At 42.2% G+C, this 27,160-nt stretch overlaps 1 protein-coding gene across 1 annotated transcript in view; it reads right to left on the reverse strand.

Annotated features, from left to right (window-relative positions):
• The window catches only part of UBE2F (ubiquitin conjugating enzyme E2 F (putative)), a 77,712-nt gene continuing 50,552 nt past the window's right edge, over positions 1-27,160 (reverse strand). Inside the window, exons 8-9 of the mRNA XM_085299315.1 lie at positions 25,717-25,779; positions 1-404 (exon numbers count right to left, since the gene is read on the reverse strand). Of these exons, the coding sequence (XP_085155441.1) occupies positions 354-404; positions 25,717-25,779 (114 nt within the window). The 3' untranslated portion in view covers positions 1-353. The remainder of the gene's footprint in view (positions 405-25,716; positions 25,780-27,160) is intronic.

Below are 27,160 nucleotides of genomic sequence, written 5' to 3' on the forward strand. Positions count from 1 at the left end.
TTTTTTTTTCCAAACTAGGCAAGAAGAATTAAAAAAAAAAAGTGTAAATACAATTTCAATAGTGATTTCTCTTAACTTCTCAAGCATATCTCATCAACAGGATATACAGTACAGTTCGGAAGAGTAAACATTTTAAAAGTAAGCAAACAACTTTTTCAACCAACATACACAATTTCTCGCCGCGTTTACGCCAAACTCTCCTTTTGACATGGACAAGTTATGAAGTTAGTTTTCTTCTTCGGTACAACATGGACACAGGACTAGTACAATCCGGGCTGGTTTTGCTGCTGCTGCTGAAGTTAAAGACCACTCGACAGTGCGAAAGCCACGGTCCTGCCATCCATCGCCCTTCATCATCTCGCGTAGCGCTTAATGTAATCTTCAACTTTATTCCGAAAGTCCTCCTAGAGGGAAGCACAGTCAGACTTACAACCAGCACGCCACCGAGGCRCTGAGAGAGGATCACGGTGACGCTAAACGCCCACGCGTTGGCACCAGCACGGTGCAATTTCCGCCTGGGGTTCTCCAGGGAAAGGTGGGCGACTGTCCCGGAGCCCCCGTCCTGGCCCCGGGGGAGGGAGCCTCTGCTTCCCGGTAGGACCGTACGGAAGGAACTGCTGGAAGAGCCGCGYGCCCTGACGCGGCTCCGTCCCAAACAGTTATTCCGCCTGCCACCTCTGGCAATCGCGCGGGATCGCGGCTAGCGTATAATTAAGCTACATCAGTTACTGCCCTGTTGTGATTTATTGTAGCCTGGAGAATTAACACTCCATCACCCGAGCGGGTCGGTGGGAATACGCTCACACCTACAACCCTCCACGAAAACCACGCAGGAAGCAGTACGTAACCTCCGTGTTAACGGGAGAGTGCAGCGCTCTGGTATTTTATCGTGAAAGCACAGAGATGCCGAGCCAGGGAGAGATCCTGGCGTCCCCCTCGGCGGATACTTGTCCCGGCTGGCACGTCGTCCCCGTGCTATTGAGTCTGAACTTCYCCTCGCCCACCAGTGTCGGGAGGCGTCAATATTTCCTTAGCCCCGAGAGCGCGCTTCCAGCACGCGCCCCCGTCGGCTCCGCTTACAACGGCTTGGTTTTCCTCCCAGTGAATTTTGAAGTCCAAATTCAAAGGCTCAAATTTTAAGAATTATGTTTGATTARAAATGTTGTCCATGACTTTGTTTTCCAAAGTGCCTCCAAGAGATGCCCATGAGTTATTTGCTCACTGCCCTGGATGTCTCGAAAGAGCTTCGAAACACAGTTTAAGGCCCAAAACATTAGACCAGGGGAAACAAAAATACGAACACGCTTTAGCAAAAACACCACCACCACCAATGTTTTTTTTCCTCAAGAGAACTACAAATCTGTGCTTTGGAAGGAATAACACCAGATGGTATAAATTATAAGCATTCATTACAAAAAAACATTGTAAAATGCTGGACTTCTCAGCATCAGGCATATACCAGGCAGCTTTATTTTTTTGAGAATGGTTTTGATACCCGAGTATCATGTTGAAGTGGTTTTGAATTAACTACTTCTAAACAACACGTCTATTTGAGAGGTTCCCAGATCACGGGTTGTTTCTGGTAAGAGGAAGCTGTAGATAGCTTGTATCTGTTAAAATAGCAAACAAAAAAGTGACCTTTTGAATTCATATTCGGTTCTGACGTGTTATGGACTACCCTGATACAAATTAAAAGTTACTTTTAATAACAAATGATGCCAGAAGCCCTTCAATTAATGGTTATTATGAATATTTTCAATATCACTGACTGTTTTCTCACAGCACGAAAATTCATTTTCAGGCTGCTCTCAGGTAAGTAAAAATCAGAGCAAGTTAGTAAGAACACTGCACTATATACACACTGCACTACATAATGYACAAGCATTGCAGAGCTAAATAAAAGGCAGCCAGCTACCTGGAGGCCCAGCTTAGCAATACTACCTTTTTTTAAAAAAAAAAATTGACCAAAAATAGGAAAATTTCTAGCAGCTTTTTTACTGTTCCTTTTTTTACAGTAAAAYGTTCCCCCCCCCAATCATTTTGGGTCACTAACATTCTTAGCCATAATCCTGATGGAAGCTGAACAAATTAACAGAGGCCTTGACAGCACATCATTGCCTGCTCTTGGGTTTCCCTACGAGAGGGGCCACTAAGAGGAATTGGTAACGAGAATTAAAAAAATGCACTACTGGACCCGCAGCGGAGTCACTCTGCCCTGTAGAGCAGACTATCGCCATCGAACGGCAGCGCCGCACAGGCGGCTCGGAAGCATTTTCACCCTTACTTTCACYGACTTTTCAGACGGAAAGACAGGCTCTCTGAACCGACTTCACAGAAGCAGGACCTCAACGGAGAAAGACCGCTCCAAAAATCCATCCTGTCACTTATGCTTACTCTCCCGATGAAGGAACTGACAGCACTGGCGAGAATATGTTAACACACAGCTTGGTTCACGCAAGCGTGGCTGCTGAGCAGGAGGTTCTCATTCCATAGCTGCAATATTCCCTCTTCGCATGCCATATGGCTTAACAGTTCCTGATTAACAGCGTACGCTTCTCTGGACGCGCATCTGTTCATCCGCGGTCCTCACTGATCAGAAGCAAAAAAACCTAATCAGAGCGGTACGTTACACTGCGTTGCAAAACAGGCACAACAAAACCCTGCCGTGAAGGCTAAGCGGGGCGAGATGGAGACGGGCTGCTCACCTCGCACGCGGAAGCGCCGGGCAGACGGCCCTCGCCGCGCGGCACGCACCCGCCCTGCGACGCATCTTACCCTCCCCGAGCTCCCCTTCGAGGAGGGATCCGAAGCGCAGGACTAGAAAAATGGGCTAGGAGGCAGCTTTTGCAAAGTCAGGAGATTTCTTTTTTTTTACGCAGGCCGACCTACTTGAATGAAACTTCTTTCGCTTTGATTCTTTACGTGGATGACCCCGAGGAAAAGTCCCCAGCTTTAAGCCTGCATTAGAGCTCTGGGCCTGGACTATCCTGTGTCACAGAGAAAGGCACCGATGAGAAATAATATGTTACATCCAGGTGGTCTTGGTGCTGAGAGGGAGAAGAGTCAGGGACCTTGTTGCTGAAGAGCCCCCACTACCAAAGCAGCTGGCAAAGGAGAGGGCGGTTCACGTCAAAGACCCTTTAAGCTCCTGCAGTATAAGCCAGCAAAAGCCAGAACTCTCATCTAGCCAACGCTGACGGCCGCTGTGTCTGGTGGGGCCGCAGTCGTGTCCCTCTGGACAGGGATCACGTCCCACAGCTGGCTCGGCTACAGGCCCTGCTGGACATCTCTATGCTGAAGTTACTTCTTCTGTCACTAGAGTTGTCAGGCCAAAGACTGATGAAGAGGGAGACTCGAGGCTGATCGTTACCTTGACGTTTTACTATAGAAGGACAGATGCTATAACACATAAAACTTCATCATCAGAAACAACTCATTAAGCCCTGACAGGGGGTCAAGTGTGTGCCTAGATGAGGTTTTCAAGGAGGAAGTTTAATCACAAAATACCTTTATTTGCCCTTCATCAACCACCGCTTCACAAATTTCAAAGTGGAAGATACCCGGAGCAAGAGAGTAACACAAATGCCTCGGGGTTCCCCAGAGATGAGCTGGTGGTTGGGAGGTACAAGACCCATCCTGAGATGTCTGTGCCTCATGTCTACGCTGGGAGCTAAGGTCTCCTCCGCACAAAATGGAGTGACGTGATCCAGAGACCTAAATTAGGAAGTTTCTAGAGACCTAAATTAGGAAGCTGACGCTCAGACAGCGCTACCTTTAACACAACAGCCATCCCATGGCCCAGCACAGAAAGCACACGTATCGAGTAATACGGTGCAACAAGCTGGGTCGAACTTGTGACGAGTGTATGACGACCAGCTGGAAACAGGAAACCAGTTAAGAACATATATAAAACAAAACATAAAGCACATCCTGCAGGAGAGCAGAGCAGGTCCATTCCCAGTTCCAACCGGACGCTAGTGTGTGGGCACTACCCACCATCCCATGTGCTACGAGTACATGTTAAGCAAACATTGAAAAGCAAAACTTAACTCGTTCTTCTTCTAGAAAACTCATCAACTTCTACATAAAAAAAAAAAACAGACTGATGTATTGTTAAAACAACTCACTTAAGTCTCAATTGATGAACTTATCATCTTAAAGACATACAGCACTGAAATGAGCTTTAAAAATTTAACCTAAAATACGGCAGGCTGTAAAATTTTACTACTACAATGTATTTTACCCCGAGCAAATAACCTCTGTACCTAGCCAGAATGGAAGTTCAGCACAAATTATGTATCTTTGAGAAATTCCTGCAGAGAAATATAGACAAGTATGGGAGGGAGGGGAGCACATTGAAGCAGGCATTTAAGAATTAGGAATCTTTTGGAAAACAGATGTTTGACCTGAACTGGCATCTCTAAGAGAGGTTGACTCTCGAGCTCTTCAACATTTTATACCACAGCGATTCTACTGATTAACTGCTCGCATATGATAAGCTTTTAATCTGAGAAAATATTTCTGCGCAAGTAACCAAAGCAAACGCAGTGCATCTCTGGTAGTTGTCACAGTACTTATAGTGAAGACCAGTGCTTTCTGAAAAAGTTGTAATGCAAATTTTATCTCGAGAATATTTTTACGGACACATACCTAAGAACCTATAAAATAAATTTTAAAAAGCAGGTTTAGTTCATTATCCTTCATATACCCACTGCTGGCATCGTTTTACRTACTGCAGTATTTGGCAAACTTTATCTTCTTGTTACTCCTCATAATACTGACTTCAGTTTCTGCCATCAATTCCTACATTTGCAGAAGTACGTTGGATGGTTTGTTGCTGCAAAATAAGCAAACAGCTACTACTGACTAGGGCRTCCTCTTTGGGGTCTGAAGGCCACATCTTCCAATTTCTGCAGGAAAATGCACAGCTTACCACAGCTCCTCCTCAGTCACCACTACAAGAACCTAGATACTTTCACGTGCTCCTTCTGATCCACATTCGTATTTTTGACATTTGCAATTCTGCACAATTCAAGCCGAGACAAAAAATAAATAAATCGATGACAAAACCGGTCAATTGTCCTGCCCTTCCCCCCTTCTTTGTATTAAAGGGAACATTTAAATTAAAAAAGAACACARTTTTAATCCATATTTTATCACCACGGTTAAATTCCAAACAATTTCTATCAGCACCTTACCAGCTGTTTTACTGAAAAYGCAGTTTAGTTGAATAAAAGGCTCTTCTGAGCACCAGTAACCAAGCAATGATTAGATGACATTACTCAGTTCCAGTCAGTTTTTTCAGGAGGAGGACATAATAATCAGCTAGATTTGCCTATTAGCTCTGCAAAGTATCTTTAAAAACGACCTTTCCTTTCTCCTCTGCCTTGCAATAACGAGGAGTTACGCCCACCAGCCCCTCCACGCTCACGCCCATTTGAAAAGGAGCTGAACGAAACTTCCGAGTAACATGAAAATTGCAAATGCGAGGTGTCTCTCCAATTCTGATTGCTGCCTTGCTATCGTCTCCTTAGCTCAGCTTCTACATCATTTCATTTAAGAATTTGCCAAGCGCTGTAATTACATTTTAGCTATAAGATGACAGACTCTGCGAGAGAGCAGGGGGTGAAAGACCCACACGTAGGCATCGCCTTCGAACTTCTCTGCCTAGCAGCTGCGGTAGGAAACTGCATCGCTCTGAGCAGCCCACACTCTCCACTGCAGAATCACAAAGCTGCTCCTCAACGTCAGGCAATTCTCATTTTGCAAAGCGATGAGAAAAGGCTTTATTAGATCTCTTCTGTATCTAAGTCCTAAGGATGTCTGCTGTATTATTCCTGCAGAGAAAAAATAAAAAAATACTGCTCTATTTTTACTTTGACTATTCAGGAAAAAAGCTGGGTATTGTGGAGAAGAAGAGACATGTTTAGTTTACTTTTTTTTTCCTTAAAAACGTCAGTACATAGAGCATGTGGAAGTTACGTGAACAGTGTCAGTGACCTGCCTGCTAGTTCTCCAGTTTGACATCACTCAGAGGAGAGGTGGGAGACGCGTTGCAGAGATGGAGGGAAGCATCAGCGCTCTGAGCATGAAGCAGCGCACACGTGTATGTTCAAGATGCTCAAGACCTTAAGAAGAAATTATTTCCCTCATGTTTCTACAAACTTTTTGTGGTTCCTCAGTGAAGCATAAAGATAAAGGAAGAGAGGCACTCCGGGAAGGTTATCACAAGAGGAAAAGGCTATGGATTCGGAGGCCGGGTGTGAAAGCTGCTGGGGCAGCCAGGGATCACCACGTTTGAAACCCATCTGTGCCAAGGTAATGGAACGAGCCCAGCTGACGAGGGCAAAGCAACTGCCCGGGGAAACTGGTTCCCTGGATCAAATGTGACGTAGGTCCTGACATTCCCATCAAATCTGCCCTTTGGCTCACGGAGCAGCTTGGCCGRAGGCACGTTCCTCTGCTACAGCTATTTCCGTTGCTGATAACGGGTTGCTACAGGGCAAGGGCTCACCCACTGCCTCTGCTCAGACCCCACAGGTTAAGGTCCAAACCCAGCTAGGATCCCAAAACAGTTCTCGTGGTCCCTCAAGAGCAAAGACTTCTGCAAGTCCTCTGCTCATCGAGCTGCAGCACCGCACGACTTGGGTTTTGCCCCGACCGTGGCCTGTTTGCTCACTACCACTTAATGTTTATGCCCAAGTAGCCGAAAATGAGGAAAATCTCCCGGGCGTGCGCTGAGTCACTTCCGAGAGGCAGTGAGTGGAGACGCCCGTGATGCCGAGAGCACGGAGACCGCCACGCCGACTAGTGCCCCATGTCGGCAGCCGACACCCCACTCGTCCAACGCAACCAGGGTGAGCTCCGCGGCTGGTGCCAGACCCTCTGGCAAGCTCTTGGAAAGGGCTACACTGAGAGCCCTTAAAGAAAACTATCCAAGTCATCCCGATTTCTCGGCCTGCGCAACAAACACTTCCTCCCAGGAGGATGCCACTCATTCCCAAGAGAGGAAATGCCTTTGGGATCTCAGATCTTAATGGATAAATTACAACAGCAGAGGAAATCTGAGCTGCCTGGGCCTGGTGAGAGAGTTTCTGCAAGTCAAACCTTCAGCCGCTGCTCTGCAAACAAATCCTGGGGGCAGGTGAGATGCACGGGGAACTCGCTCTCAGAGACCACAGAGACTTCTTGTTTGCCTTCAACAACCTGCTGTACGTTTACATTTTTAAGCAATGCAATTTTCTAAAGAATGCAAAATGAAAGCTTCCCTTTTAAGCCACTTATTTGCCTAAAGCATGTAAAACAAAAGCACTGAAGCATCCACATTTCTTTCACGTTTCTACCACTGCCTCAACAAGTTAAACCATCTGCAAAAGCTTAATCAATTTTACTGAACTAGAAAGATCCTCCATCCATAATCAAAGTGTTATGAAAGATGGATAATGGCTTCTATAAATACTTTTAGCATTAGAAAAGTAATTTTTTCCTATTTCCATCTGTTAGCACAATTAGCAGATGTGCTGTTGTTCATTTGCACATGCTGCTTAATGTGCTTTTTGCTTCCTGGGAGAAAGCTTCAAAGGCTGTAACATGTACACATGACAAAATGGGAAGCCAGTCGAAAAAATCCCCAAAGCAGTTTTCTACATACATGAATACAKCAGGAAAACAAAATACATGGTTGCCACAATTTCTGTGAGAACACCACACACCAAACAGGGTGGTTAGCTGTGCAGAGAAAGTAAAGGGTTTACTGCAATAAATATGCAGATAAATAAACACAATGACTCACAGGGTGAATTCTTATGAGAAGATGGAGGTTTTTTTTTGATTGGGATGGTACTGTTGTCCCTAATAAGACAGTTAAGCTGTAATCAACAGGCAATAAAAGCCCCACAAGAGAAATTAAACATCTTCCCAAAAAATACATTGAGTTTGAAAGCCTTTTAAAGCTAAATTCTTCTTCAGCGTGGTAAAAGCTTGAGAAGCAAAGGTCAGTCTCCAGCACGACAGATCAAGTTCTTGAGAAGCTTGTTCTGCTGCTTACCGGCTTCACAAACCATAACTGCAAAGCTCATAGCTGTTCTTGACAGCCAGAGATGGATGGTCTGAAACAGCTCAAAGATAATTTCAGAAATATGAAAATGCCTGGACACTCTACTTCTCATTCCTCTCTAGACTTCTAAATCTCTAAATTCTTTTTACCTAACACACTGCTAACGCTGAGATGCTGGTGTTCACCAAAACCAGTCATAAAAAACTTGCACTATATTAGCTAATACTATTGAGGAAAATCTCAACACAAAACCTTTAAAAATATCTGCAAAAACACAGAAAACCCACATTCACTGTCTGTTATTGCCCAGCTGATGCTTTCAGGTGTCACGACTGTAGGTAAACATCACCATCAGCAGTATGAAATCAAATCCAGGCTTTCAGCCGCTGGGCTTCTGACATCAAGACAGTGGCTGCATATGCAGAGAAAGCAAAATTGCAAGTTCTGGAATTGTTACAAGTACTCTGGATTCCATTAAAAAATACAGGAGAAAGTTTACTTACATGAAACATGACAGGTTTCTCTGATCAAAGGTGAATATATACTTCATACTATATATATAGGCTTTGTGGGTGCGTTTAATTAGAGCATTTCTTGAGTGTTGCACAACCTCTTATAGAAGAAATCAGGAAATAGATACTGTATCCAAGAATAAATGTGAGCTGCTTATTTTACCTGAAGAAGGTTAAAAAAATCCTCACGCTTCTATCACATCACTGTTCCGTACTGTTAAAAATAAAAAGCAGCATTCTTGAAGAAAATCTTCAAAACCAGCTAATTCCTGTTCACAACAGAGTTTTCAGCRTGTCAAGGACTGATGCTAAACTATCAACTTAAACAAGGGGACGAGGTTAAGTGCAAAACCTAACACTAGCCAATGGACAAAGATGGCCCATAGTCCAAGAGAAGCTGACACGCAACTAGGCAAAGTAGCATAGCAAGGATGAGACTGTGCTAATTTAAGCAATACATTGACTCAAATATTCTGGAAAACGATAAGAAAGTGTCAGGCTGACAATAGCAGCTTGAAGCAAACATAAGAAGCGCAGTATGTTTCCCCTTGTCAGCTCTAACCAAGCCCTGTCTTGACAAGCACTAAACAGCCTTTCTGTTGCCTACCCTTCCTCRAGCTACAAGCCCATGGCATCAAGCAAGCTGTGGACAGAAGTCCAGCATGAACAAGACGAAGATAAAAACAAATCAATTTGTGGTCCAAATACCTGGACTCAGATTCACAAATCAAGCAGTAGAGCCTGGAGAGTTGCTGGAGGCACAGATCTYGATAACTCTTCCTGTGTCTTTGGAAGAGCAGGGAGAAAAAAAAAAAAACAACATCCACCAACTAGGACAAGGGAGTGGAGATGGTTGGCTCAGCTTGAGATCTGCTGYGTGTTGCACAAAGGGCACCACTGAAAAGTGAGCTCAGCACTCAAATCTGAAGCACTAAAAGTGAGACTATTCATACCTTAAACGCATAAACGGGCTCCAGCAATTCCACGCTTTCCAGTTACCTAGCAGAGTAATCACTCAAACTTTTAAGTGAGACTTACCAATATTATAAACTTTGGGACAACCTGCTCAGATCCCCAGTACAACAAATAACCATTTTGTTTCCTCTTGGTGTGTAAGAGGGGAGAGAATTGCAGTAAAGAAGTCAAGGTGTAGCCTGTTTATGTCCTTATTTCTTTCTTTTGCAAAGATTAATTGGATTATCCCATAGGAAGAACTGTCTGGAGAGCTGTCCTGATGTCTCCTGACATACCTCAACAGGAGAGGAAGCATCAGGAAACCTGATAAAAGCTAAAGCAGTCTTGGGGTATGGAGATCACCACACTTGAGAAAACATTTCTTACACTAACATGATTAAGTAACAGCATCCTCTTGCTGTTTGTATACAGAAGTACCTGTATCATCTCAAAATCTTCCATAACCCTAGGTCCCACACCACTCTTGTGATCTTTTTTAATTTACCAAGGAATAGGTGTGACATCACGTACTTAACATTAAAATAATTGCAAGATCATGTCAAAGAGTGAAAGCAGAGGAGGAGAAATCTAGCTTTTAGATGAACTAAAAGCACCTAAAAATGATAAAAGAGATAAAGAATGAGATGTTCAGCCATTAAGAAAATGTTAACAGAATACCTGTAGGTAGAGAAGCAAATATTATCAGATACATAATTTTACAATGATTAAGTGCTGTTTTCTGTAAACCTTGAGAATTAATAATGCAAGATGATGAAACAGTAGCTTCAGAGCCTTGACCTCAATTACCTATTAAGCAATCTTTACAGCACACATCTTTGTACTCGTGGCATTACAGCAGGCAGCACTGAAAATTAAAGAATAAGAGTTGTGCAAAAAACTCCTTAAAATTAACACATACAGCAGTCTGATTACTCATGAATTCAAACATGGCTAAACACTGAAGAGGAAAAAAGACAAACGCAAGTAAAAATACGCAGCTCTTGCAATCGGTATGAAGTAGCAGGACTCCCCTCGGTGTTTTAATAGCTTGTGGATACTTCTCTTTACCAGAACGGAGTCTCGTTTAGTCAATGTGCAAGAGCCTATTCGTAACCCACGTGTTTTTATCCCTATAGCTAGGGAATATCTAGCAAAATTAAGAAAGCGCTTTACAAGATGCATTCACTGAGCAGAGAAGACAGCAAAAACTGACTGCCTACAGATTTGCAGACTATAATTACTACTCTTCCCCCACCACAGCACAGCCTCTCAGATATGCTTTAGGACCTCCTGCCTCCCCAGCAGTGGCTTCAGCCCTCCTGGGTTGCACCTGAGCCCCCTTGCAAGCAGCAAGGCAAAGCAGCACTGCAGCTGGCTACAAGCTGTGCATGACCTTGTGGGCTGGATGGCCGGTCACCCAGGCTGGGCTCCTGCTGAGCTCCCACAGCAGCATTTTCTGGTGGCACTTTATCACATTGTCCCATCTTCACTGCTGCTGAGAATTTTCTGGGACTTTGCTCCTCTGTTAAATTTGGCAGAAACAGACCTTATGTTTAAAAGCTACAGGGATTCGGGGGGGGGGGGTGTCAGATGTACAGCACCCTTGCATAAGCTTTTATTCCTCGGGTGGAGGGGGGGGGACAGGACTGAAAAGCAAAATAATTGCTAAGGGTTCACTGAAGTGAAGCTCATGGACAAACTTAAGAAGTATGGCCTAGATAAATGGATGATGAGGTGAACTGAAAATGGGCTGAACTGCCAGGCTCAAAGGGTTGTGATCAGTGGCACGACATCACTAGTTATCTATGCCAGGAGTCAAAACTGGGGCCAACCCTGTTCAACACCTTCATTAATGATCGGGATGCTGGAAGACAGCATATCCACAGCAAATTTGCAGGTGACACAAAACAGGGAGGAGCGGCTGATACCACAGAGGGCTGTGCTGCTGTTCAGAGGGACCTCAACAGGCTGGAGAAATGGGCTGAGATGAACCTCATGAAGTTCCAGAACAGGCAGAGCAAAGTCCTGCACCTCGGGAGGAATAACTCCATGCACCAGTACAGCTTGGAGACTGACCTGCTGGAAAGCAGCTCTGCAGAAGACCACCTAGGAGTTCTGGTGGACAACAATTTGACCATAGGCTAGTCTTCCTCTTGACTCAGCCCTCATGAGGCCACACCTGGAATACTGTGTCCAGTGCTAGACACAGTACAAGAGAGACATGGAGCTACTGGAGAGAGTCTAGTGAAGGGCCACAAAGATGAAGAGACTGGAGCATCTCCCATATGAGGAAAGGCTGAGAAAACTGGGACTGTTCAGCTTGGAGGGAAAAAAAAATAAAAAAAAAAAGCTCAAGGGGGATTTTATCAAAGGGTATAAGGATCTGAAGGAAGGATGTAAAGAAAACAGAGCCAAGCTCCTTCAGTGGTGTCTCTCATCCTGTCAGTATACAATGAGCATGAATTGAAATACAGGAAATTTCATTTCAGCATAACAACTTACTGTATGGGTGACTGACACTGGAACATGTTGCCCAGAGAGACTGTAGAGTCTCCATCCTTGCAGATGTTCAAAACCTGCCTGGACACTGATTTGAGCAGCCTGCTCTAGCTGACCCTGCTTTGAGCAGGGAGGTTGGACAGGCAATTGCCAAGGTCCCAGCCAACCCCAGTGACTCTGAGTCTGCGAAGCACATGCTTAAAGGACGAATGGCTGGACAACCTACAGTCACAGAACTAAACAGCTCTCCTTAAATGTTTCAGAAACACTGTTTAACTGGCTATGCTGGGCTCAAGAACAATAAAAAGGTTTACATCAAGACAGTTGATAYCATTATAATGTTTATATCATTTACAGTTACACTAAAAACACAAGCTCGTTTTCATTTCACCTGCAAGCTGCCCAGCAAAGTTTTCCAGAACTGTCTTACTCCTTTTCATCATTATCTCTCAYTTTGTAATTCTGCAAGTTATTTTGCTGCTGTTGCAGAAATGCTGGAGTGGCAGCCCCCGAAACAACACCCAGCTTTTGCCAGAGAAGGCAAGAGATCAAAACCAGAAATCCTTCAAAAACAGTAGTGGCACTTAGGTTGACACATCTCTCCATACCAGAGTGATGCACCAAACACAGGAACATTTTGTTAAAAGTGTGATTTCTACTCTTGGGAGCAGAGGAGGGAAGTGTTGGGCTTGTCAACTTGATAATTCCTTTACTCCCAGCTGCACAGAAATGCCTTTGTTCTGCACCTAATTACTATTATCTCAGATTCCAATATGTTCAAGACTAGATTGTTTAGCCTGTAAGATATGGATGAATTCCCTTCCTCCTCCTCCCCAGTTACAGTTTTACAACCTAGGGAAATTTAATCAAAAAATTACTTGAAACCTGAAAGTGCCCTGCAATGCTGTATCTTTCCCCAATTAAAATAATTTACATTAATCTTGTGAAACTGATTGCTTCCAATGATTAAAGGCAAGAATTTTCTTTTCCTTTCCACCTTTATTAGTCTTTTTTTGCACSACACTGCCTTGTACAGGACATTACCCTGCTGATGGCAGTCTTTATTTTTGTTTTCAGAAAGACGCCAACTTTAACCACATGCATGGGACAGACTTTCCTTTCAGGGAGGGACTTAGAGCTGGGAGCACTTGTACAGTACTATAATTACACTAGCTAAGGATGGGCAAGTGGTCTGGAGCCACTGCCAAGCCATTAATGGTAACACTTCTTTCAGGAGCAGAAGGAGAACACTTGGAAAAACCCAGGTGAAGCCTCTTCATCAGTGCTACAGACACAAGTGAGTTACTGGAGAAGGGGAAGAGACACATTAGGATGAGCTTCTCAGCTGTGAATGCAGTCAGTGACACCACAATGATTTAAACCACAGCCCAATCTTAGTTCTGAAAACCAGAAAAGAGATTTATTTTGTAGGCAGTTTAAAAACATAGACRTCAAATTTAGTCTACAAAACTGATCGTTTCTTCTTTAAGCTTTTTAGTTTGGGGGTTTTATATATATAAATGAATTTATGGCATCTACAAGCAAGATGGGCAAGAAAACCAGGCTTTACTCCTTGAAAAAGGTGAACTTGTCAGAGCAGACATAGAACAGGCTACAAAGGCTGCCTGTACAGAAACCTTAGAACAAYGCTGAGAAGCTGTTCAAGTCAAAATTAAGGAAAGGAGAAGAAACAGAATGTGATTTAAATGCCAAGGTATTAATACATGACAGAGAAGCCAAGCAAATGCCCAGACCCTATTTTATTGCCCTTCACAGGTCAATCGTTTCCTTCTCTGCATCACTGTGTCCTCATGTGTAAAGCAGCAAAGCRCTTTGCCTCCACTGATGAAATGCGATAAATAAGAGGAAGGTGTGATGTTTCGATGTGAACTGTGACTTAGCAGGAACCAAGACTGCCTGAGCATCTCCAGCCCTCRCTGCAGAGGCTGGGAGAGGAGGCAGCTGTGTCCTCCCACCAGGCTAACGCGTCCTCATCTGCTTCAGGGCTCCAGCAATTTGTACATCTTCAAGTTCTGTCTCCAAGAAACTATGCTCAAAGCTGTGCGCRGGATAGTCAAACTAAAATTGTAGGTGTCAGATCTTATTCTATTCACACAATGCCAAACATCTAAAAATTCTGCTGTAAACCAACACTAACCAGCTTCACTATGCTGCAAGTAAAAAAAAAAACAAATAATAATAAAAAAATTCTTTAAAACCATTTCCTCACTTTGTTACCAAAAGGCATGAAAAGTGAAGTTACTTAGAATTATTACTGCTTAAAGAAAAATCAAGACAACATGAAAAGCTTGGCTTGACTGCAGTCAATTGAAAAAAAAAAACCCAAATGCCAAAAATCTGAAGTTCCAAATCTTTTGACTTCAGCAGAGTTACATATTTGGCTTATATTCTCCCGAAAATTTAAGTGGTGAAAYGTTAGTTTTCATTTATGATAAACCAAGAGTCTTAAACCAGATGGATCATCTTTGCTGTTAAGTCTTTCAGGCTCATCGACCTGAGTAAGCTTTGCTGCTGCCTCGCAGGCAGCCGTCTGTTAATTTTGAGGCAGCAGCAACACACACAAAATGCACAGAATATTCAAAATATGCCCAAACCTGGTTAACTGCCTCTTCCAACTACTGAATGTAATTCTTACATTTTTTTCAGGACGCATTTCAGTTCATGGGTTGATATGCTCAATAATACTGTACAGAATCAAAAGCAGACGCTGTTTTTCCGCGACAAGCAGTATAAGTACTTTGCAAGTTATAAAGGACTTGCTTTTTGGATAGGCTGATATCCCAATGCTCTTAGCTCAGTGCTTCACAGCAGTAAAACAAGAAAGCCCATCCAGTCTGTTAATACATTCCTAAAGTCCTAAAGCAGAGAGGTACTCTCTAAATAGAGGAAAACAACTTTTATAATACCTAGAATCCTTACGGTCTCCTCAGATGAGGAAATTCTGAGGAATCACTGATTAGAGAGAAAGCCTGATTTTTTCCAGAGCTAAGCAGCAGGGCAAGATTTGCTGCCACARGACCTTATGTGTACAACAACTGAGGCTACACACTCAAAAGGCATCCATGGGTTCCCAAAGTAATAGCTTGCTTATACATTTGACTGATTAAAAATAAGTAACATGGAAAGTAATTTGCAAGTGACATGCAGATGTTTTATTACTGAAATAAAAATCTTCCTAGATCCCAGGAAAAAAAATTTAGCCTTTATAGATTTTATTGAATATGCAACACTGCTGACAAAGCAGCCAGTACACTATGACCAGCTGAAGTTTTCAGATAGTTTCCTCCTAATTCTGCCAGCACAGGGCTGGAATCCATTGAAAAGAATCGCTCCCTGCCAACACTTCATTTGGCCGCTGAAATCAATCTTCTCCTCTCTCTCTCTTTTTTTTTCTTTAACTGAAATGATTGTGAGGCTAAACAAAGTCATATTTAAAGTTAGCACCAGCATCTTGATGAGAGATCCTAGAAGCATTTCTGTTTATTGCTGATCTTTTATGCCACGTTCAACAGATCACCAAACGATACTGCAGACTATTTTGACAAGTATTCAGTGTGCTGTCCTCACTTGACTGACTTGTATGCAGACTTGGTTTTGTAGTTATGAACAAGCAAGATACTCTCAGAGATGTCATCCCCTCATGCTGTGTCACTTAAGCCATCAACTGCTATACCCAAAAGTGCTGGCATAGGCTCACACTCTGGATGTGCAAGCATGCAAATGAGGAATCACTACCTTTAATCAAGAAACAACCAGCACCTGTAGGTACCTTAAGGGAAGTGGAGGAGGCTGCTTGCATTAATTTTGATGCATTCCCACCAGAATTCTGCTCTGCTTCTGCACAACAGGTGCGTCTGCACCTGGAGCTCCTCTAGTCACTTTAGAAAAGCAAGCTGCTACATCTYCACAAATTATAAAATAAATAGGACCAAGGCAGAAGTTCAAGCAAGCAGCACAGAGCTGTCAGTCATAAATTTAAGGTTACTGGCAACCACAGAGCAGGAAACAGGCTGATAACGCAGCATGCCAGATCTCGTAACTCTGCACAATTAGCAAAATACCAGGCTACTTCCATCACCTTGGAGCTAGATATTATCTTACATCCTTCCAGTAACAGTAAACCTGCATTTTGTTTTATCTCCATTCATTTATGCATAACTACATTAGGCTATGTTAACCCAACATGTCACTAACAGTTCGCTACCCCTCTCCACRCTGCGCTGCGCCTTTGTTCTTGCGTGCTGTAAACAGGAATGAATGGCAGCTAATCTGCATTCAAGCTTCATTACCTCCCTTGGTCTTGCAGGAGTAGGTAATTTATTTTCACATCATGCTGAAATAGAGGCAGGGCAGCRAGCCGGTGGTATTTTGCAGAACAGCAGCGACATAAGCAATGCAAAATTAAAGATCACTCCTGAGGAGTTCAGCATGTTTCAATTGCTTTTTACTTGAAAGAGGAACTGAAGGCATCCAGTGTTTTGCACCTAGATATCCTGTATAACCTATTAGCATTTTCCAATCTAGCTGTAAGCATCACACTCTGATTGGATCCTCCCGCCCTGTCAGTAATCTAATAAAGGTGCTTTACTAATACTTCAAAGAGATTGCAAAAAAAAATGCTTTGACTGTCTACATTCTCCATTAGCCTAACTTAGTAGAAAAGCACAAGTTTAAACATTTTCAGCTTTGTTATAGCACTATGTTACCAGTCAGGATTTAGGGAACAAATACTCAAMATGATAAAAGAATGTGCCCACTTTTTAGTTTCTCAAAAATTATTTAGCTAAAACATCAGAGCTTCTAACATTTGGGAATTTTCACTGTGGATTGTCAAGACAGGGCCTGGCATTCAATCAGACAGAAGACAAGAAAGGTTCACGTTGAAGAGGTAAGGCCAAGATACCAGAAGGGCTCAAGGCTCCAATTTCTGAGCAGAAATGAAGGTCAGAAGAAGGCCTTTGTAGCCAGAAGGTTGTAGTTAGGAAGGTTGTTCTTCACCYGTAACAACAGAAGGGCCAAAGAGAAACCTCGCACTGTCAAGCCTCTGAAAAGATGTGTGAAAGACAATTCAGTGAGAGGACTCTCTGATGTAATCTGGCAGAAGAGACTGCAGAGCCTTCTGCAAACAGAAAGGAGGACCATAAGGTCTAGTTAGATCTACCATTTCCCCCATGGAAAGGCCTGCTGTCTCTGCTGTGGAGGGAAGAGTACTACCAGCTCTACAAAAGGCAGCACTCAGGGGAGCATCTCCTCTGCCTCAGGTAGCCCAAAACCTGGGGGAAGCATTGCAAAGAGGAACCGGGCAGACTCCAATACAGTATCTACTGAAGTGGCCAAAACAAAGGTTTTCCTCCCTCTACTCTGCTGCTAACATGACAGTATCAGTCACTTCTGCATGCTCCACTTCTTCCTCCACCATGGCCACGTGTAGGTGGMCAGACAGGATGCAGAGGGATAGGATATGGACACTGGAGAAGGTTATCAAAGGATTAAAGTACTCGTTTGTCTTACAGTGTATGGCTGAGATGGCAAATGGTTGGCAAGGGCAACAAGCCTGGCACAGAGAATTGGACTAAAAATAATGCACTAGTGAATGAAATGAGCTAYGTCACTTTTTAAAATATACCTTAGGGGAAAGGTGCTAGGAAAAACAAAAACAATGTTTGCCAGAAGAAGCCTTTTAGAGTGCACTGTCCAAACGCAAACCAAGCCACAGAGAAACCCCAAACATTCACACAGAAACAGAATATAAACTCATGTAATACGTTGCTGGCATTTAACTTTTAACATACTTTCATGCTCTTAGTTATACTTCAAAATAGAAAAAAAAAACATTTCAGCTGTTTTCAGTTTCTTCAAGGAACTTTGCCCATCAGAGGAACACAGCTATTCCACATAATTCTTAATTAGCTCAAAAATAAATATCTTGTTTAGAGCTATTTCTAGTGTGTTTTTTAGCTACATATTTATAATTTCTATTCTGAAATGTACAGTGAATAGATGTAGCATCTGTGGACTATTTTTTTAAAGTGTTTTTATCTCAAAATCTTTTACCAAATCCTTGCATAGTTCCAATGAATAAACTGCGCAAACAAATCGTTTTTGACCCCCCAAAGTTGCCAACAGTCACTATAGTCCAGAGGATGATATTTCTCCTTCTCAGACAGATTTATCTCAAGAAATTTAACTGATAATTAAGTAATAGCGAGTGGAAGGACCACCACACGAACGCTTTAGTTGCCAGCCACACAAACCCAGTTAACTCAGTGGTGGAAGAACCCTTCTCACCAGTCATTTGGTCTCCATTTACAAAGAGGCAAAAATCAACCCAGATGCCCAGGTTAATGCAGGGAAGGAAAGGCAACGCGCTGAACTGTGCGTTCCCTACTGTGGTCACGGTACCTCCGCTCTTGGGTTTGGACAAGAACGACAGAAAGTACAAAAGGGGGGGACGCCCTTCAGGTAAGATGTCAGGAACACTATGCAACACAAAGCCACATCAAGCTTCAGTTCCTCCTTTCTGTCAAATCAACACATAAACCCTAAATGAGGGTTGTAAATTTAGTCAGCTGTTTAAAACACATTTAAAAGTGTATCTCACTGCTACTAGAGGTCATGCCACACTAAGCTGTAACCTAAAACCTGATCAGGCCTTCATCCTTCAGCAGTCACCCTCCACCTGATGACACCAGCTGAAAGCACTGCTGGCTCTTATTAGGGGGAAGAGCAAAGATGATAAACTGTAAAGGAGCCTGTGTTGGCCATCAGCTGCTTCCAGATACCCTTTATGCTACTGTGAAGTTTTGGGTTGTTCTGCAGAAGCAGTAAGGGAAGACAGCTGATCTCTGCTGAGCAGGAAGACTTACCACAGGAAATCAAGCAAGCTAAGCTGTATTTGCCTCCAAATATTAGAGCCTTTATAGAGTTATGATGCTCAATGTAGAAGAAAGCAATCTCCATTCTAGTTCAACTTTCAAAGCAAAGATCTCCATATCCTGAGATCTCCATACAGACAAATTTCCTTGCTGGGTCTCAAAACTGTTAGCAGGTTGGGTTTCCATTCAAAAATCTCCTCCAAAGGAGCAAAAATCCATCTTTTTTTTTTTTTTTTGGGGGGGGGGGAGGATTCTACAAAGATACTTTAAACATGGAAACACTAATCTCTAAATATACATAATTTTAACAGTACAAAACTCATACTGAGTACAAAGAATATGTGAAGAGTCTCACAACTGCTTGCCATACTAAAATGATAAAAAAGTAGGTATGAGAGAGAAAAAGAGAGGTTACTGTATGAACAATTAAATGATTTCATTTAAAGCAGATGATCTGCAGAAAAAATATAGATAATTTTTCCAAGTCCTAATGCTAGTTTTTTGTGGTTCTGATTGTTTGCTTAAAGGTTCCAAAACACCCACCACCTGTTATCATTGAGCTTTTCATTCAGATGCATCAAATGGTTTCAAATAGACCAAACTTCTGTTACATGAAGTTAAATTCATAAGAAAACTAACTTCAGAGTGGTCAGTGAAATCAAGAAAAATACAAATTTCAAAATACTATTTCGTTTCAAATGCATTTCTTCAATTACATCAGAAAATGGGTTTTCCAGGTAGACTTAAATCTAAATGCTATTGAGCCCTTATGTATAAGCACAGGGATAAAAAGCCAAGATGAAAGCACAGCTGGCTGTAGCATTACTTAAGAGGAGATCAAATTTAAAATGATGCACATTTTAACTTTTTAATTGTCTAAAGGCGCTGTCAATCTGAGGACAAAATTACTCTGAACTTCAGCAGACACAGAAGATCCCAAACTCGCCAGCTTCCTTTATTTAGCATTTTGTCTGCTATCAGCATAAGCACAAAAGGAAAAACACAAGACTCCTGATTTATGTGTCATATCGGTTTACAGCATTTGATTAAAAAAAAAAAGGTAAGACAGAAGAAACCATTATTATTTTGCAAATGTACTTCACAAACTGGTCTTGGAAGTTTCTGATGTCAAAAAACCCAGCAAGGAGAAGATCCTTTTTGGTAACGGGGAAATTTTACCATTTCAAGCTGCTGCTGATTCTTGGCAGCTCCAAAACTAAGGAGCTTATGCTGGACAATGACAGCTTTTGAGACAGAAGAACAATTTGGGGGAAAATTCAACTTACTGCATTCTCAAGAGGATGCCTAAAGCTATCCCAGTGCCCTTTCTATCTTTGTTTTTTTCATCTATGACAGCTATTTTCAGGCAGGCCACTTGCTGGCAACTTTCTCTTTCAGCAGCTCACTTAATTTCAGAAGATATCAGTGATGCCCTCTCCAGAATCTGGCTCGTGTAGTGGCACGTTGTTAGGTGCTGCTGGCTCTAGTCCAGTTGCCCAAGGAAGGGTTTAAGAAGTTAAGATTGTTCTATATAATCCTAAAAGGTTTGCTATTGAAGGACTCAAAATACTGCATWTAGTTATGAAAGGATACAAAAACTCTTCAGGGAAATCTGAAGTCTACAAATGTTTCCAATTATCAATGGAATTTCTAATTAGAAATAGATTAGGCTCTCACTTGTAAAGACAAGAAAACAGTTCAAGTAATTCATGGAAAATGTTCATCCCAGAAGACTCATTAGAACAACCTCCAAAGACTGTGAGCAATTGGGAAGATGCCCTTTTTTTAAGCTTAGTTTCCTAAGGAACTGAGGCTATGTAGGGCAATTAAAATCTTAGGGGGAAACTTAACAGGCAGCTTCAGACTCCATAAAGCCATAAACACTACAAATCCATCTCCACAGAAATACTGAAGACAGACTCGCACATTTTCTTTACTACCAATGGAAGTCTTGAATTAAAAAAAAAAACACAAAAGGAAAATTTTTTTTTAACAAAAGAAAAAAGATTCAACAGTTGTCACAGCAGCATGCAAGTAACATGAGGGAARATCTGCCTTAGCATCCCTCTTCCCTGATAGCTCTCTGCCTCACATATCCCTTAATCGATTTCTGACTGTGTGATTTATCTGAGGGTGCAGCTCGTGAAAACACACCATGAGCTGTGGTGAAATGAGGCTGGCAATACTGTCCTTGGTGTCTACTAGAGGAGCTAAAGCASGAAAGAGGCCAGGGTGGGGGGATGCAATAAATGAAACAAGGAGACTTTGCAAATCTCTGGAGAGATTCTCTCTTCTGATAGCTCACCTGCAGCTGATGAAAACTGGGTCTCTCCTGGAAGATAACCTGGTTTTCAAGATCCCTTCTCAGCATAAGASATGAGAACGCCCCACTCATGGTTTGCCACCAAGCATCTTGGTGGCACAGGCGAGTGATCCAGTCTCGCTGTCAAAAGGACTTTTACCTAATGTGCTAGTATAATTATGAACAAAAACCAGAACAACATGATGGGGCTGGACTGAAAAAGCATTGCAACTGTAAGGCTAATATATTAAAGAATAAAGACAGCTGTAAGAATTTCATGAATTGTCCAAAGTCATGTTTAACTGTGTTATATACATATTCAACCTCCCTCCCTAGTTTTCCCCTTGGCATTCCTACAAATGTAYAACCCTCCTTAGCATAAAAACAGTATAATGTCTACTAACAAAATTGTAACAGTGTATAAAGCAATGTGAGAACAGATGGAACTAGAAATACAGTCAGTGACAATCAACAGCGGAAATGCTACAGCGCTCGTTAAAAACTCTAAGACCTGAACCAGAATCAAACTCCCACACGCAAACCAGTGCAAAATAATTCACCATTACAGTATCAAAATAACAGCTACAAGCTGTGCTGTTGGTCTAGCTGTGGGAAAGACAGGAAAACAATCAGAACTCCCTTCACTGACAGTACCAAAAGACGACTAGAAAAATTTTTAAAAAGGGAGGGTCTTGCAAAGGGGTCTTGTTCTTCATTATTTTTGAAAACCTGCCAGACAACTGGGAAATAAAAGCAAAGCAGGCAGTGATCAGCATCACAGGCCTCTGGAGTGCATGTTGGAAGCAGCACGCTGATCCCTCTCCATCCAGGATCAGATGGACGCTTCCAGCCACGACCGCACTGAGTCTGATAACAGCCTCCTCCAAGAGCGACTGCCACTGCTCTGGCTGGGGAAGCAAAGGCCCCAGAAGCGTGCCATTAATGATCTTCTCTGGACRTGCTTGCCAGCTCTCTGGAGACAGCAGACAGGGACATGATGCTCCTGTTGTTCAGCAATTCCTGTATTCTATAATCAGAAACATATGACACTACTTTCCAAGGAAGATGYAGATAAAATCAGGAGTCATTTCAATTAAGCAGAAAAATTCTTATTTAAGATAGAACCTCGACAAAAGCAAACTTACTCCAGCCAGATTTCTTAGCTTTGGCATTGCAGAACTGTTTGTAGAAGTCACATGAAAGACGACATGTTCAGTTTTCACAAYGGGGTGGTGGTGGAGGTAAAGTCTTGCAGAGAGCTATTTTACCCCTTAAGAATGACACAGCAGGAAACATTTCCATGCGCTGAATGCTGACGGATGAGTTTCAATGGGAAGATGGAAAGTTTAAAAAGCAGGCCAATTCTGCTGCTCAGCTTCTTCTATAAAACTACTCAAAACTGACACATGGATGAACAAGTAAATGAGTGTTTGCTAATCTGCAGGATGACAAAAATCGCCTTAGCTTTTTAAACTACACCAGGTACAACAGGAGAATATAGTTAAAATGACACAGCCCTAGCATTCATGCTACAGTAGGGTGAGATTTGGAAGAAAGCAACGGAGTATTTTAGAACAACTTTTCCTATTTAAGCCAYATGAACAGTGCAATGAATCTTCTTGTGTAGTGCACACGCAGTTTTAAGATGTCTTAACAGGAAATAAGGGCTAGGGTAGTTTTTAAGGAAACCAGCCAACCRAAAGTATTGATGTAACATCTCCAAACAGTCATGATCTGTATATAKGTGGAAAGTATTTTCTAGATTTTAACTGACAAATAGYAGGTACAATATCCAAAGTGTCTCWGGCTAAGAAATACAGAAGGCTGAASTACTAAGCTGAYCYRKTTTTGTATTATCAAGGCATATTACTGTTCTTYCAATATTTAGTCTTTCTGGCTACCACAAAGAAAATCAATAGAACCAGTTTTGTTTTACACAACAAATTCTGCATTTTTAGCACATAATTTTTAAATACAAAGTCATCAAAATTTATGTATTTACTTCTGCTGTTTAGAAATCCATGAAATAGATCCTATTGCCTATCAAAAGCTCTGGCTGCGTACCTAATTACTGACAGACAGACRTCTCTGGTAAATCAAAAGCAGTCCTGGCTAGTTAGCTAGTAAGCTGTTCTTCAGAATCAACAAGAAAACTCATACTACCAAATTTACAGGATTGTATCAGAAGCAATTCCAAGGTAAACAAAGGCAGAGGAAACAAAAGAGTGAATGGGAATGGCAGGTTTTCCTAAATGCTTTCTTAAATGCTGAAAGCCTCAGTCAACATGATGGCAAGAAGACGCGAGTTTAAAAAACTGGCTGAACACACAGGTGACAGCCAGGACAGATCCTTCTTCTAGCTAAAAGAGGCCCCCAAGGGTTGGAAGCTGAAGCTGCACTAATTCAGATCTCAAATAAGACACAACTTTTATAGCAACGTTAACTGAACAACTTGAGCTATTGAATTTTGGATTATTTTTAAACCTCAAAACAGGAGTGCTTTCCTGAAAGCCACAGCTACATGCTCACATATAAACCACAGTTCGAAGCATAAAAATTTTAAGTGGCTCCTCATGCAGAAAGATCATAGTTRTCCCTCACAGCCTAAGAGGCGATGCAAACATTCACTGCAGAACYGTTCTCCTAGCATCCTAGTAAGGATGTAATAGCTATGACGCGACCGTCAGTGTTTTGGTATCTTAATCCAGCCAAACGAACTGTACAAACTTCAGTTTTGCAATTTTAGCAGCCAGAGGCAAGTTTCAGATTACCTGTTAACCTCCCTGGCAGCCACATTTTGCTRGGACGTCAGCAAAGGATCTCCGGCTTTGCAACAGCATCACTGAAATCTCTCCCCATGAGAGCCACAAAAGCACCCTCGATGTACCTTYTCCTTGGCTGCCACAAGCCACGTACTCCCACGCTGTCAATGAGCAAAGGCTTTTTCTTAAACTATCCRTTATTCACAGACATTTGTACACAGAACTATTCCTATGCAGGTATACTTGCATTATCCACCTGTATATAGGTTGCAGGGAGGGGAATGTGTGTGCACACATGTATATTATACATACTATTTATACATTTGCATTCCACAGGTAAAAATATCCAAGGAGAAATTCATAAGAACTCCCATCTTAATGTGCATCACATCTCAATCATAATGTTCATTGTAAGTATTTTCTTAAGAGGTAGGACAGGACTACAGCATATTCGCTTCCTAAAAAATTGCTTATATACTATATACAACATCTGTACCCTAAAGAGACAAAAACTAACACAAACTACATTCATACCCTTTAAGGCTAATTGTAAAAGCAGCCATTCTTCTCCTTTGCACAATTTATTCTCCCTAGATCGCCAGCATTATCTGCTTTCTTTTGATAATACTTACCGGGGGAAATTAGGTAGTTTTGCACTACCTGGTAAAAATTCAGCAATGCATGACACTTTCAGTGAAATACCACCAAACTCACTGAACACAGATAACTTCCAAAAAACAAAGTTAACAGGGTACAAAAACTTCAGAGATGCTCAGTCTATTTAGAGTTTAATAAATTTTAGAATATTAATTTCTGCATAGAATATTTCTAACGTAAGACAAAAAATATTCCTAATTTCCCTTTAAAACTTCTTTCCACATCTGTTGCTATACAAAAAAGCTTCCACACTACAGTGTAGCAGCGTGCATTTTGAATATTCACCTCTTTTTGAGGAGGATGTTTTTTTCAAAGCAGTTAACGTTCTTTTGTTAGGATTCCACAGATTTTGGAATGAAGCTGAGAGATGTAGGACAGCGATTTCTTAGTGTTTCGTTCTTTAAGAAGAAGATACTACTGTCAGCCTCTACATCCACATTCAACCTCAGCCAACAGACACACTTCCAAATTTCTTTATTATTTAGGCCACTAGTGATTTCCATAGTTGGTTCTGTCTCATCCGTAATGCACACGGAACAAACAGGATCAATAAGCAATAACAGAAAGAATGGAAAACTTTCACTCCTGGATTTCAAATGTGCCCAAATTTCTTCCTGCTTAATAAAAGCATGCACCACATAAGACTTGTGAAGAAAAACAAACAGCATTCTGGAAGAGAAGGAGAAGGACAAGATCTTTTTGCAGGCCTTTAAGGTAAAGGCTATTCCATGCAGCCGCACCAAAACAATCCCCTATCGTTTCCTTCTTACAAGATATACAGTGTTAAGAAAAAACTCAGAGAAGCAGCAAAAGACCAGTTGTTCTGTGAATACGGTAATATCATGATCAACAATTCTAGTGTATGGGACATAACACTTGTGTTAGGTTTATCTTTCCRGATAAAGCAATAATATATCAGCAACCAGTTATTTTTTTTCAATAACTGGTTGCTGATATACTAAGTCACTCTCCTGCCTAAAATAGCAGCTCGAATGCTCTAAAAGGATCRACTTAGAACCACAGAGCACAGTATGTATTTGTTTAGGAACAGGATGCTTTAAATAAACCACTGACTCACCTTGTCACGCAAATGATGCTCTGCAGCCTCAATATTCAAAGGATCATCAAAATTCAAAAGATCCTGGAAGAGAATCAGAGAAAATTATAGATTTTTTTCCCCCCTACTGCTCACTTCATTACACAGAAAACCCAAAGCATTTATGAATAAYACAAGGAAACAAAGCAAAGAAAACCAGCACGTGTAGCTCCATTTACTTACTACCTTCACAGATATATGCATTTACCTTTGGCAGGAATAAGGGTGGTAGTTGTAAACGGACTCATAAGTCAACTAAAGGACAAACTCATCTGCTGACATGCCCCATGCACAGCCCTGTGACACTCCTCTGTGGCAGTGGTGCATTTATATTTGAAAATTGAGATATTTTCAAATCAAATTTTGAGGGAACATTCAAATTTTCTGGAGGCAAAAATCCTGATTTTCTTTGATGCACACTGTTAAAAAAAAAGTTCAGACCTACAAACTGCCTGGTGACAAGGGAAGAAGAATTTCCTTAATGTCACCTCCAGAGAGCAAAGGCACTTATATCCTCTGTTGGGAAACTACATAATCTGGAGCCTGACAGACAAGAAAGTTTTAGCAAAATGGGAAAAACAGGGCCTAGAGTGAAGGAAAGGGAGTACAAAGAGCCCAAGTCATAAGCGCAGGTTGAGGGCAGAGAGCAGAAATAGTCAAAATAACTCTGAGTTGCCAGTTCAACCTCAGTAAAGGTTAACTTTGGAAGAAAAAAAAAGGGGGGGTCTAGGGTTAGAAACAAATCCACCCCATCCTCACTCGCTTTCTTAAAGAACCCCTCAGGATGAATCTGCATGATCAGTATATAGACATTTCTCTCTGGAAAGAGTCTTGGCAGCTTTTCAAAGCCTCGGTACTTTGAGGCAGCTGGGTGCGGGGGGCACCCCAGAGACGAGCCAGGAAGCACAGCTCCTACAAGYCACAGCAAATCCCTGCGGTCTCCGATGCGTGACCGTCGTTCCTGGCGGCTGTTTTTGTCCAAGAGATTTTTTACGTGTGGTTTGCCACTGAAGGGACCTCTTTGTATCACCAGTGGATCCCATTTGCTGACAGTTATTTAACATGCAACAACAGACTTTGCTGTGAAGTGCAACTACTCTCTGTTGAAAAGGCAAATGCTCGCCAGTCCTCCTAAATCAATTTACTAAAGAAGTTGTCAAGACAAATCCAGCCTTTTGATGTCAGGAAAGCTGGGAGCTTGCAGCCGGTCACTGGCTCAGTCTACACTCAAGATTTTAGAGCAGCCCCGGGAGTCTCGGTGCCAGCAGGACAGCTGCTGCTCCGCTCCCATTTCTGCAGGAGCTGGTGGAAGCAGGCTGGGGCTAACACTGGAGCCCCCAGTGCCACCTCCTCAGCCAAAATTATTCAAAGCCTCTCCCGTACACACTGCAGCAGCTTGGGTAGTTCCCACCGGAGTCAGGAACAG

Source organism: Rhea americana, unplaced genomic scaffold, assembly GCF_003343005.1.
Source record: "Rhea americana isolate MKP2758 unplaced genomic scaffold, rheAme1 scaffold_15, whole genome shotgun sequence".
In the NCBI taxonomy this organism is placed as follows: Eukaryota; Metazoa; Chordata; class Aves; order Rheiformes; family Rheidae; genus Rhea; species Rhea americana.